The sequence below is a fragment of the Patella vulgata genome, chromosome 9 (genome assembly GCF_932274485.2).
Source record: "Patella vulgata chromosome 9, xgPatVulg1.2, whole genome shotgun sequence".
Classification (NCBI taxonomy): domain Eukaryota; kingdom Metazoa; phylum Mollusca; class Gastropoda; family Patellidae; genus Patella; species Patella vulgata.
Genome location: NC_065887.2, coordinates 31,772,931 through 31,787,633, shown reverse-complemented (window position 1 = coordinate 31,787,633; position 14,703 = coordinate 31,772,931). Strand labels below are relative to the sequence as shown.

General features: G+C 34.1%; 1 protein-coding gene across 2 annotated transcripts; it reads left to right on the top strand.

Moving 5' to 3' along the window:
- The first annotated feature begins 414 nt into the window (after nt 1-414).
- On the top strand, nt 415-13,994 carry LOC126832125 (PMS1 protein homolog 1). Of its 2 annotated transcripts, XM_050562833.2 has the most exons (16): nt 415-574; nt 942-1,101; nt 1,595-1,720; nt 2,196-2,476; nt 3,205-3,327; nt 3,767-3,907; nt 4,265-4,499; nt 5,180-5,799; nt 6,231-6,341; nt 7,321-7,426; nt 10,343-10,500; nt 11,066-11,199; nt 11,826-12,020; nt 12,326-12,456; nt 12,961-13,130; nt 13,752-13,994. In XM_050562833.2, the coding sequence occupies exons 1-16, from the start codon at nt 425-427 to the stop codon at nt 13,956-13,958; spliced, it is 3,048 nt and encodes a 1,015-aa protein (XP_050418790.1). In that variant the 5' UTR covers nt 415-424; the 3' UTR covers nt 13,959-13,994. The 2 variants fall into 2 exon arrangements, with proteins under 2 accessions (XP_050418790.1, XP_055959436.1); XM_056103461.1 differs by lacking the exons at nt 3,205-3,327; nt 3,767-3,907; nt 4,265-4,499; ... (7 more) ...; nt 12,961-13,130; nt 13,752-13,994 and having other exon boundaries at nt 2,196-3,198.
- Nucleotides 13,995-14,703: the final 709 nt, after the last annotated feature.

The window sequence follows — 14,703 nt, the reverse complement described above, 5'->3', positions numbered from 1 at the left end:
AATCTAGTGACAATTTCATGCGGTATTTCAATACAAGGGAAATAACTGTGAATAAGGATGGGACATTCAATTTGATGGTGGCGATCATTAAATACGAGAATCTTGCAATCATTCATTGTTACAATTTAGCTTTGTATCGAAAGAATATAAAATAGTAATAAATAATATAGAGGATTCTTTTGGTATCTGCTTGATGTTATTCTTTTGGGCTTTTTAGTTTTTTACTTATTTATTTTTTTTAATATTATTCCTTTTAATTTGCAGACGGTGTTTAGTGACAATCAGTAAGATGTTGAAATTTGACATTATATGATATTTCAATACAAGGGAAAGAACTCTGAATAAGGGCATGATACTTTCGCGGTAGCTTTAAACGTTGGTGTACATTATACAATCTGTCCTGCTAACCGCGACCGTATTCAAGATGGAGGGAAAATCTAATTTGACTGCTTTACCAGCTTCTACAATTCGTTTAATTGGCAGTACGCAAGTAATAACATCCGTATACAGCGTTGTAAAAGAACTTATAGAGAATTCATTTGATGCTGAAGCAACTGTTGTGGATGTCAAGTTGGTAGGTTTTCAAGGAAGTAATTAATAACCGAAAAAATGGTTTTGTTTACAGTGGGATCAGACCGCAGTTGATTTGCCACTCGCGAGAGATGTATTCATCTATCATTGTGGGGCAAGTGGGGCGAAACTAACACATAAGCTCCATCCGGTCCATCAAGTCTACAGGCATTCCTATTTTCTAAATACATTGATAAAAAAAATCTTTTATGAAAAAATAGCAGGATCAAGGCAAGTACAGTGCCAAACTACCAATCTCCTCACTGCTAATACAGTGCTATATATATATATAATAGCCCCTAAAATCTGACATATTGTGTAGGGTACTTTACATGCATTTAAATCTTTTTAAATGGTTATATGTGTTGCAGGATAATTATGGTTTAGATAAAATAGAGGTTAAAGATAATGGACTTGGTATCAACGTTCATGATGTACCATTTGTTGGTCAAAGACATTACACATCAAAAATAACAACACATTCAGATCTACAGAATTTGAACACATATGGCTTTAGAGGAGAAGCATTAGGTAATATTATTATGAAAATGATTTATTCCCGCATTTTGTAATTAAACAGCGAAATCCTTCAAATAATTAAACAGCGAAATCCTTCAAATAATTAAACAGCCAAATGTTTAGTATAATTAAACATGTGTATATTATATAATTAATGGAATGTAATTGCATTTGGATGAACAATAATTAGAAACAGCTCTTGATGGGATGATGTACTTTGATGGTCATCTATTTCAGTTCAGATTATGATGCAATCATATTTAAAATTGTAAGTGCACAAACACAAACAGACAGACAATTCAAAAAAAGTTTATGGATCCAAGGGCTGGCCGTAAGCGTCCACTGCGCTGTACAGTCCCAATCTAATCCGATCCAGTCAGAAGCTTTTCAGTTTCTGTTCGGGGAAAATATTCCATTTGAATGTTCGAATATTTGCTTGAGCTCTGCTATCCCCTATTCATAATTTCATACTTATATACATCGATGTACTGGTATTTTATTTTAGCATCACTGTGTTCTGTAGCAGAAGTCACTGTGACGACTAAAACTAAAGAAGATGATATTAGTATTTGTTATAGTTTAACAAACGAAGGCAAGGTCAAGAACAGTAAACCGTCACATTTAGGCCAAGGTATATAAACTCATCACCTCTCCATGTACATGTACATATAAATTATTACATTTCCATCATATTTGTTTTCAAAATAAACTTTCTTATTTTCCCAACATGCAAAGGCGAAAACTTACCTGAAATTCACATAAATTGTTGTTTGTGTTGCTATAGAGGCTTGCTTTGTTTGTTTTCATAATTGTCAGTTATTTTCCTAAAAATGACTATTGTGATGTGATACTAACTTGAAAGCTTAATATCTCAACCATTTTCTATGATCAATGCATGTCATATATCAATTTTGAAGTTAATGAATACAGATTTTAAATTGATGTCTTTTGATTTTTTTACCCTTGTGTCTCATTTAGCTTGAGCTGAGCTAGTCACAAATGTTCAATATGTGTACGTAAGCCAAAGATATGCTTTGTGTAATGGGTCTCAGTTTGATCATATTTAAAGAATACTCTCTGAAAAAAATGCACTATATTATTTAAAGGTACAACTATTGGTGTTATGAATTTATTCAAAAATCTACCAGTGAGAAAACAGTATCACAACACTGTAAAAAAGAAAAAAACAGAATTAAAGAAAATTGAAGATTTATTAAAAGCCTACAGCATCATTAAACCAGAAATTAGAATAACTTTACGACATAACAAGGAAATGATTGTTCAGAAGACATCTTTACCAGACACAAAGTCAGCCATCTTGAATATTTTAGGTCATTCAGTGTCTTCATTGCTGGATCTAAAAGAGGAATCTGATTCTGATACACAGGTATATATAAAACTGACCTCCCATGAGGAACCAACAAGTGCAGGGGTGTGTCCAGGAATTTGAACAGAAATGGGTCTGGCTAAGGTGGAGGAAACATCAAGTTTGGTGTGCCATCTGAGTCTGGGGAGTACAGTCAACCAAATTTTCAAGACACTAGTTATGTTTGTAATGTAGTAATATCTTCTATTGGTTCTTTGGGGTTTTCATTCTAAGCATTTTGTGGAATTTTCATTGTCAAGGGTGTTAATTGGTCTTTAAATTTAGTGTCAACCAATCACAATTTGTATATAAATGAACAAATCTGAGACTATGCTCGTAGGGGAGTGAACAATCGAAAATAAAATGAAAAATAATGTTAGTATTATTTAAATTAGACTCTCTTTCTAGCTGACCCTAGAAGTATAACTTTTTTAGACAATGGTATCTGGAGATAAATAGTTATACAGGACCACTTATAATCATCTTATCAAACTATATCTGTCAGTTTGGGAGGGATTTAGAGATGTGCTTAATGTGATCTTAAAAACTGATTTTATATATTTTACAGGGTAGACAACCTAAATTTGTTGTTGTTCAATCACAGACCTAAATTTGGATATAACACTATAGTCAACTCTTTTTAACCATCTTTAATTTGTAGTAGATATAAAATGTCACAATTATTATGGTATGAAATTCAACAAATCTTCGGTTGCATGATTTTAAACTTTTGTTATTCTTTTCTTCAGGTAAAAATAAGTGGTTATTTACCTAAACCTGGAAGTGATATAATGATTTGCAGTAGATCTAGTAATGATAGAAGTATAGTATCTGTTAATAATAGATATGTTACAATACCAGAAATAGACAAGGTACTGTCAGATAAATAGTTTAAACAGCATTTATTAACAATACATGACACAATTATATGGAATAATACAATTTAGGCCATATTAAAATGTTGGTAGTTAAATTCAGATGTGTACAATGGGCTCAGTTAGTAAGTACTCAATCCTGATAAATCTTGTGGTCTGATGTTGTTAGTTTAGGATTGCAAGATTAATGTGTAGCTCTCAAATGAGATTTATCATCATTATATATTATATCTATTTATTACAACTAGTCAAATAGTATTACAGTAATTGTCATGTCATGTGTGATACCAGTAGCTATCCTATGTCCAATATCTGTTATATTATATCTATTTATTACAGTTGGTCAAATATTATTACAGTAATTGTCATGTCATGTGTGTGATACTAGTAGTTATCCTATGTCCCATCTCTATTATATTATATCTATTTATTACAGTTGGTCAAACAGTATTACAGTAATTGTCATGCATGTGATACCAACAGATATCCTGTATATTATATAAGTATAAACCTACCAGCAGATAAATTAGATGTTAATCTAGATCCTAATAAATCGAAAGTCTATATACAAGATATGGTGAGTATGGCAGTTAAAATAACATAATCGACTGCTGGCTGACTAACAAAACCGTTCTTTTTGACTGTGAAGATGTTGACCAGTTAGATATCAGCTTTTGTTAGTTTTATTTAGGTTGTTCAGTTCCCGCCAATGACAAAGATCCCTGTATACCAGTGAAGTGATGAAATATATCACATTTTCATCCTAGTTAAATAGCATGCATATAAAAACTAATTTCTGTCTCTTGGAAATAGATATCAAATGTATATAATCATTAAATCTCACTTCTTTTACCTTTGGCTTGAAAAAATCAGAATTTACCTCTATCGGGTCAATAAATTAAGAATTCATATTTGCTTTCTTTGTATTTTTCAGGATGTCTGCAAAAAATTGACTGAAAAAATGTTAGAGTACATGTATGGCCCTTTAGATGACCAGCCATATTGGAAAAGACAAAATGAACAGAAAGCCCCGGATATGGTTGTAGAAGAACGAAATAAAGAAGCTCAAGATAATCTTATTCAGTTTGAAAGGCAGGCAGATAAAATGATAGACCAATCAAATCTTGATGTAAATAAACATTTAGATCTGGAGGTTTCTATAAATACAAGTAAGCGATTTGATTAAAATGATTAAACTGAAATTCTATTTCATTTTGTTGTTTTTTATTAGTCTTCAAGGCAATAGGGTCTGGAATGATTTTTAAATAAACCACATGTTCTTTGATGTATTTTATAAGCCAGAGAGAGATGTGACTATCCGTTGCTTGAGTTAAATCCTCTTCCCAAGGATACAGAAGACCTATATGGCTTTATTGTTTGATGATGGCCATAGCCTGTGTTACGATTGATTGAATTTAATCATTTTAGGACCATCCCTGACAAGGACAGCTGTCTAGTCGTTCGGATGGGGTGAAAAACCGAGGTCCTGTGTACACATTGGCATGCACATAAAAGATGCCTTGACAGTTGGAATTCGAAACATGACTAGGTCGTAGTGCCGCTGTTCGGGCAAAATTTACCTCATAGCACACTGTATAGTGTATGCCTGTCTTCATTAGCCCAGTTCGGTGCAGAACAATACAACGTTAAACCCCATTTCATTTCATTTAATTAAGGACCAACATGGTATTTTGCTAGTCTACTTTCTAATGTGTATGATCTGAAGTTTAATATTTGCTGTTTACTCTTTCAATGCTTATTTTGTATTAAATAACCAAAGTACTAGCATGCTGTTAAATAATTTTATTAGAACTATGCTTTTATTTGAAATATTTTATTTATTGTATAGCTGATAATAATGATGAACCAGGTATCTCCACCACTGAAACATGTCAGGATTTAATCACTTCTCTTGACTTTGATGATACTTTTGAAGATGCAGAAGAACTTAAAATTACTTCAACATGTGATATAAATAAAAGCAACTTTACAAGGTTAAATAATAAGAATGTAGCTGATAATGGTCCAGAAAATAGTTTACTGGGTACGGAAAACATAGAGAATTATTCAGATCTAGACTCATTGAGTGATATTAATAAACAAGAGAACACAATCTCGAATGACATTAGCCCTGTAGATCTTGATGTTTTAACAAACAAACAAATCAAAACATCAATGAGTACAGATGATTGTGCTCTGGACATTACCGAACCATCACTTGTAGTGGGCATGTTTGATATAACTGATGATTTATTGGACGAAATTTTACCAACTCAGACACCAACAAATCGTGGACAACAGATTGCAACAAAACCTGGTCTGCAGATGGCATCCAACCCTGGTCAACAGCCACCAACAAACACTAATCATCAGACACCTGGTCAACAAACATCAACAAGAGTAGAAGATATAGATGATGATAAATGGATAAAAGGTAGAGGTTGCAGTGTTACTGGAAAAATAATTCAGGTACCAAAATCTTTCTATAGGTCTTAGAGATTTCATCCCAGGATTAATTTGATAATTCTAATTCCTTTCTGGTCTGTTTTGTCCTTGTAATAAACTTTGTACACCTACATTGAAGATTATGTATATTGTATTCCATCCACATCAGAGTTTTTAATAGATGTTTTCAAATTCTCAGAGATTATTCAGAATTAAGAAGACCTGTAAATATTAGAATAATAAAGTTTGGAGTTACATGTTACTTATTGACTTTCGGCGATTTTTTTTATAAAGCTTGTTGAAATTCATCTTGGGGCTATCAGGGATGACTTTGCTGCTGGTTGTTTTATTAGTGTTTTGCTTTGTTGTCTGTAGTTACCATATTGGGAGACAAAGAGGAAATCTCAAAAGGTTGAAATTTCTAATCATTAATGTGATGCTACTTGTTTTTTTAGCCTGTGACTCTCCTTCCTCCAGGGTCAAATCATACCCCTGGTAAACGACCTTTATCACCATCCCAAAATACAGCACCACCAGAGAAAAAACCTAGACCTGTCATGAATCGGGTAAGTTCTTTTATTCTTTTAATAGATTAAGCAATTTTGGCACTATTTTGTAATTAAGATATTATTATAATAAGAAATATTAAAGGCAGATTAAGCAAGATTGTTCACAATATGTCTTACAAGTTAAAAGAACATACTACTTAAATATAAGTTGAAATATAAAAACAACTTTGGGCTGGACTAGTGCTACAGGACTACAGTACTACGAAAAAGACAGCTGAATTATTATGTGGCTATAAGACTCATAAGAATGATGTGTGAAATCTACACAAACCATCTTAGAAATTAAAGGCAGATTAAGCAAGATTGTTCACAATATGTCTTACAAGTTAAAAGAACATACTACTTAAATATAAGTTGAAATATAAAAACAACTTTGGGCTGGACTAGTGCTACAGGACTACAGTACTACGAAAAAGACAGCTGAATTATTATGTGGCTATAAGACTCATAAGAATGATGTGTGAAATCTACACAAACCATCTTAGAAATTAAATGGCCATAATTATGTTAAAATTTATCAATTTGAATAATGTTTGAAGTAGAATGTCTTTAATAAAAGTACTTTTGATTGTAGATGGTATTTAACCTATATTATGACATTATGAGGTGCCGTGGTTCAATCCCTGCGTTGGACGAGAAAGTTCATCAGGATTTTCCAACGTGGTTTACCTTTGTCAGTGGCGCATGATGAAGGGCCTGGCAGGGAACAATGTATAGTTGTTTGTTGGAATTCGATATAAGAGTAGGCCCTCATAGCACAATGTATGGCGTATACCCGTCTTCATTAGCCCAGTCGGTGCATAACAGTAGGACGTAAAACCCCATTGCATTTCATTTCTTAAGAACAGAATTTGAAATACAATTTGCTGCTTCTTATAAGTTAAAAACACTGAATACTATATTTTATAAACTACTATCATTTAGAGAATATTATCATTTACAAAATCAATGTCATGGTTTATCATTTCATTTACAGAATATTGCCATTGGCCAAACAACAATGTATGACATCATAGAAAACCAGCCAATGAAAAGACCTCAAACATCCTTTGATCTGTACATGAAAGATGTCAGATCTCAAGGTAAATGGTATTGTTTTTTATGCGCCCACATTGAAATGTTGTCAAATATTATCGTCACTCCTGCCTGTCCATCAGTCGTCTGGAATTTATTGTAAACACTCAACAGATTACATTGATAATCGAATGCTATATGTTGTTTACATCAGGGCAGCAATGATTCGTATTGAATTTCAGTAAGTTCTAATTATAGCTTTCAGAGTTGTTCCCTTTGATAAGACTTTTCTAGAATTTTGTAAATGTTTTATCACCCTATCTGTTAATGCATTATTAGTGAGACACAGAACCCTATCAAACTTCAAATATTTCCATTAAGTACTTCTAGAGCTATTTCCCTTTGTTGATGTTCTAGGGGGTGCTCGATAGTCAGTCCGGAACGTCCCGCCGAATTGACAGAATTGCAATCAAGTGATACGGAATTCATTCCTATCACAGTTCTGCCAGTCACAACAGCTGATGTGGTGTGAGTAGAATCGTGACGTATTTTAAGTAACAAATATGTTTCAACTGCTATGATTGGTTGAGATATTTTTCATGCAGTTGGCACATGCATGCGTTGTACTCCGAAATTCTCCTTTTCACTAGATTGCCACTATTTTCGGAATTGAGAGAATTTAATTCCGGAACGTTCATTCAAGTATTCCCCTGGAAACATGTGAATACTCTAGAAATTTATATGCATGGTTAAGATAGTGGTACAAGGCAGCCAATCGATTTTGATGATTTATTTATTTATTGAGTATGTTTTTGCTTTCGATTTTTGCAAGTTTTTCAATTTATGATAATTACTAATAGAGTTACTGCCTTGGTTCTGTCATAGAATCTTGTCAACCCGCCAACTTAAAAATCTTTGTCCAAATCCTAGCAATCTGATTAAAACAGAGATCCAATTTTGTTTCGTTTTTATAGTTCAAAATTTCGTTTTACTTGTCCTTACTACACTTGGATCTGGAAGACTTGTTATTTAACTCGTGTTCTGCTTCAAATGAGGGGTCAGCCAATCAAATGGTCTGTCGAATCGAGTGTTTGACCTTTTTTGCCTGGAACTGTGGGTAATCCACTAGTAACATCAATGCTGATTGGTTAATCAAATGTCTGACGTCATAGGTCATATGTCGGTCTTTTGACCCCTGACGTGACCTATCGCTATAACTTGTCAGATCTTCATGTAGTGTAGGCCATCGAAAGTATAAAAAAACGAAACGAAATATAGATCTGTATTTTAATCAGATTGAAATCCTAGGTCATGTGATAATCAATCAGAGTAGTACTTTCATTATATACTATTCAAAAAAAGTAGGGGATATTTGATTTTGGGGGCATAATACTAAAATATGCAAATGACTACGAAGAAACATTTCCAGTTACATGTGACGCCCAAACGCACCAATAGCTACCGCATGGAATGCAGGTGATGCTTGGGATCATCATGGGGGTCCAACCCAAGATTTGCACGACTCTGACTTTGAATGTTACAGTCATTGTGGCATTGAATTCCAGGGTGGAAACATCAGTTTAATTGTTTTAGTGACCAGAAAACAAATTTTGATATGCGTCGGCTTACCCAAAATGAAAGGTTACGTGCCCTTGGCATGCTACAGATCGGCACAACACAGGCGGTTGTGGCGCGGACGATGAATGTTTCTCAGTCTGTCATAAGCAGGCTATGGTCCAGATACCGTGATACACAATCTGTACAGGACAGACCACGCTCAGGTCGACCAAGGGCGACAACTCAAGCCCAGGATCGATTTATCCGTACCTTGGCCTTGAGAAATCGTGTCATCACAGCAAATCAGATCAGCGCTGGTCTTCAAACAGACACTGGTGTGAGAGTGAGTGGCCAGACGATTCGGAATCGACTGCATAGGGGTCACCTTCGCGCCCGACGTCCTCGCGTGATCCCTTGTTTGAGAGATCATCACATTCAGGCAAGACGTCGTTGGTGTAGGGATCGTCAACACTGGGATAATCGACGCTGGAGCAATGTGATGTTTTCAGATGAGTCAAGGTTCACTGTTGATTTTTTGGACAGACGTAGGAGGGTGTGGCGTCGTCGAAACGAGCGCTTCCAAGACGTTAACGTCATCAGACATGATCGATTTGGGGGCGGTTCTGTTATGGTGTGGGGAGGCATCACTGTTGCTGGAAGAACGGCTTTACATGTTGTTGCAGGGCGTGTTACAGGCCAGTACTACCGGGACAACATCTTGGCAGTCCATGTTGTGCCGTTCGCACGACGTCATGGCCGCCGTTTCATCTTCCAGGATGACAACGCAAGATGTCACAGGGCCAGGATCGTTACAGGTTACCTCCAACAACAGAACATCACCACATTACCTTGGCCAGCACTGAGTCCCGACCTCTCCCCTATCGAGCATGTCTGGGACATGCTTGGACAGAGGTTACGTCAACGTCAACAACGTCCTGCCAATGTCCAAGAACTTGCTGCTGCGTTGCAACAGGAATGGGACAATCTGGACCAAAATGACCTTAGACGTCTCATTAGGAGTATGCCACGTCGGATCAATGCTTGTTTGGCAAACAGAGGAGGATTTACCCGTTACTGACTTGGTTGTGATGCTGTGGTAACTTTGCTGTTTGACCCCTGGTATCATTTTACCCTTATAATGGTCAGTCTGTGCCTTACTTAGTCTAACGATCATTTGGAATAAATCGATGAATGTGAACTTCATTTCATTTTGTCATTTGTTTCTTCGTCAGTTTCATTAGGTGACTTTAATAACACTTAAAAATCAAATATCCCCTACTTTTTTTGAATAGTATATATAGTTTCCTCCCTTGTTTGTCATCCCCTCTACCCACCCTCTCAGTTTAATAACCATAAAATGAATGATTTGTTGTAAGATGTATTTATTTTGAGTACTTTAATCATTTGTTTTATTTGCTTTAATCCAGTGGTACAAGATAATCCTGATGCATTGTTTGATGATGTCACACAGATTATCCAGGATTTATGGGATAATTTACCATCAGAAGAACGACGTAAATATATCCACAAAGCATCTGGGAATAAACCCAAGCCCTTTACTGTTGTTGGTAAGAGGAAATCAGAGGTAAGAAACATCAGTAAATGAAGTTCTCTTGATGATAATCTTTTGATGCTGTGTGTCATGGTTTATTGATATCATTAAAAATGACATTATTTTTCTAAAGGAAGAAAAAATATAAAGATAAAGATTCACTGATCAGCGGTGAATCTAGACAGCTACAATCACTGAGAGGGATGACATCGGTGCAGCTTAATGTACTTGCAATATTAACTTTTATCCATCTGCAAATTAAATTCCAAACATTTTTTTGAAGTATTAGAAAAATAAATAAAGGTGTTTGAAGTGTATGTAGATCAAAATATCTTCTATTTATTGTAAATTGGTATATAAAGTGAGTAAAAGGCACCATTCTGCCTAAACCAGTTAATGCAACAACGTCTTATGTAAACAATGCATGCGCAATAGAGGAAATGGTGGATGCCCCGTGGTGTGACACCAGGCATAGAACTTTTAGTTTGATTGCCTTTAAAACATTCTTTTGAAGATATATTCCATAGTTACATGTATTGTAACATTCTGCTATTTGAAATATGTAGCCATAGTTCCAGTTGTTTCAATTTATCTACAGGTTACTCCTATCAGTGAACGTCTTCTATCAACCATGAAAAAACCCAAGAAATATAGACCTGGTTTACCTGTGAAGGATATACCCTTCTCTTTATCTAAACTACGTAACAAATATAAAACTGGATTTTTACATAGGTTTGTATAGATAGACCTGATTTATTAGTATTTTCTAGTTATCTTATAAACAATACAGGGACATAATAATCAATACATCTCACAGTAATATCCTCAAAAAGGAATGGCACTAAGTCTCAATATACAGCAGGGTGTTATGGTGGATATAATTCACAAATATCAGATATCTTGAAGATTTCTTTTTGAATGAGTTATATTGTGAAGAGTGGGTAATGCAAACCTATTTGTACAGTTTCCGTAAATTGCATCTAGAGTAGTCACTCTTGTTTCCCTTTTACATGTAACCACTCGAATAATTAAAGTGATCTGTATCAAATTTATATGCATTATTTTCTTAGTAAAACGAAGAAGCATATCTAATTTCAACAACTTCTGTTAATTACTTCTAGAGTTATCACCCTTGTTTCTTTTTATATAACCTTGGGACACTCTACTTAACAACAAAATTTATCAGCCGCTTTTTTATGAAATTTGTATGCATTATTTAAATTAGTAAAACAAAAAAGCCTAAATTTCAATAATTTTTGTTAATAACGCCTAGAGTTATGGCCTGGCAACCTATTTTTATACTTAAATTTTATTTAAATTTTGTCTTTAATTTTGTTCACCCATGGTTATTGATTCAGTCAAAGTCAGCCAGATGTTAACTGGAAGGTGATTGGCTGCTTAAAATCAAATGGTATGTGGGCTTGTTGCCATGGTTATAAACTGTTTCTAGGCAATCCACACAGAATGACAGAAGTGATCATACATCAGCGTCTCATGAAAGATTATTGTTGTTCAACACAACCATTGGAAAATCCTTTACGTTTAGATTCAAGGTAAACTTGACTGGTTTTTTTAAAGCAGAAATATTGTGCCATGCTCATTTTAGTTTTACAATTCATGATTAGGTAAAAGCAAAATAACTTTTAATTCTTCAGAGTCTTGATGAATAAATACCCACTTCATTGCTGTGAACATTTTTGTTGGGTTTTTTTTTAATGAAAGCCTACAGTACAAATAACCACAGTAAATATTGCTCATTATTTATATGTATTAAAGTCTCAAGATGACATAAGTAACAGTGGTAACATTAACCTTTGTATTAAGAAAATAGAGGAAAAAATATCCCATTACTTTTTAGATTAGTTGGTGGTGATAATTCCTGGAAACTTCTGAAAAATCTGGCATCAGAAGAAACATCTCATGATCAGTATATTACTATTTCTAATAAACATATAGTAAATAATGGTTTTAAACTCAAGTGTTATACAAGTAAGTAAAACATCTTTCACATGTCATATTTTATCCACTATATCTGTCAAATATATCCTCTTTTATTCAATTGCCCAGTGACGCCCATTAAGTTTTGTACCAATTGATAAGTATATTTATTACATATAAATGGAATCATTTCATCTGTAATAAAACTTATACAGGAAGCGAGGTAACAGTTTTTGTATACTACAGTAATGTAAGGGTTAAAGGGTTAAGCCAGGTTATTTCTGATGGCTATAAAATGTGTCATGTACAAGGCAGGATACGCTTACGGTTCCTGAGACCACTTGCTGCTAGGTTAAAGCAGATGCTTTGATGTTTCCATGTGTCAAGTTTATGTTTTGTATTCAACTTGACCTTTAGGCTAAAAATTTATCTGTTATATTATTGTAAAGGGATTCACATATTGTACATATGTATGGTATTTATGTACTATATTCCATCTGTTTCCTTGGGCTCTTGTCTAATACATTATGAAGCTGTATTTATTTGTGTTTGTAGATAAAGAGAGTGAAGAATTTAGCTGTGAATTAATAGAAATAGCTAATTATATACCTACCTATAGTGTTAGAGATTTATGTGAGATATTAACGGTATTATCTACTACTAATAATATACAACAACTTACATTACCTCAATCCAGACCACTTAAAGTTATTAATTATCTTAAGGTAAGAACAACATTTTTGGTTGGATGTCCGTTGTATCCGTTCTTGGGTCAATTATATTCAATATGCTTATGAAAGTAACCCATCATAACATTGATTGTAAATGCTTATATAGTGTAGTGTCCATGGTCATAAACCACATTACTTCACAGTATACTTCAAGATTAACAGTATTGTGACCATGTAACTTTGAAAATCACTGAATGAGGTGATTCAACAGACAGGGGCTGAATATAAGAATTTTTCTCTTGTTTTTATGCTAAATAATATATAGCTGGGGAATTTTATGTAATCTTTAAGTGGCATTTAGTGATTGGGGAACACAATAACAGAACACAATCTTTATGGAAAACATGTACTCTCCATATTATTGCAAGCTGTGGAGCTTTCAAATTTTAAATAGAAATTGTATTTGGTTTGATCTAGCATGTTTTGGAGAAAAAAATTAATTTACATGTAGAATTAAAACATTCTCAGTACCAAAATGACCTGGATGTCCATTTCATTTGAAATTGGGTTCCATTTCCTTTTCATGGGTAGAAGAAAGAGGAATAACTCTTGTGCAACTAAAACTATAATTGAATCAACAACATCTGTGTTACAACCAATAATTTTTGTTTCTAGGCAGAAGCAGTTCGAATGACAAGAAATAAAACAGCTTTAAGAACAAAAGATGAAATAGAAGATTTAATAGTTAACTTAACGTCAGTGTTTAATGATGTAGATAAAACTGGATGTCTACATGATAAAGATATATTTTATAAAGTTTATGATTTATTAGATTTACCTCAAGATATACAAGATGAATCTTATCTTGTTACACAATCCTAACATAAATATTAAATTTGTATAAAATCATAAATATCTTGTGTTTTTCTTAACCCCAACCAGAATTTGATCAAGGAGCATCCGCCCCCTGTATGTAAATGTCTTTATTCATTGTATCTTATAAAATTGAATATTATTATCAGGTCCAGATACAAACCACAAATCACCATTCACACCTTTAATTTTACAAATTTACTTTCACAGAGCAGAATAAAATATTCCATTTACCCACTATCCTGGATATACTGGAACACAAGAATCAACATCAAGTACATATCAATTACTCAACCTGACTTACTACCGCTAATCCCTACCCTTCTGACACTCCATCCCATATCTCTCTGGTTGTTTAGGACATCGTTCAGTGTTTGACCCCCCCCTCCCCCTCCCCTTCAACTAATTACGTATGAGTTTGTGTTTTTTCTCTGACCCCCCCCCCCAACTGCTTTTCACTAGAATAGTTTGCTCTAGTTAACGCCTATAGTAAAGTTCTGTACTGGCCGAGGGAAATAAAGAATCTCCTACGAGTTGTTTTTGATACAAAAAATATCAACACAAGTCGATAATGTAAAAAAAAAGAACGAGATGTTGCTCAGTAGATATGAAAGTTATCAAACAAGCGATATCTACTGTGTACTAACGTTCTGCACTGATAGAAGACAAACACTATACAACGAGAACTTTTTGTACTGATAAGAGACAACCCTATACAGCGATAACGTTTTGTACTGATAGACGACAAACACTA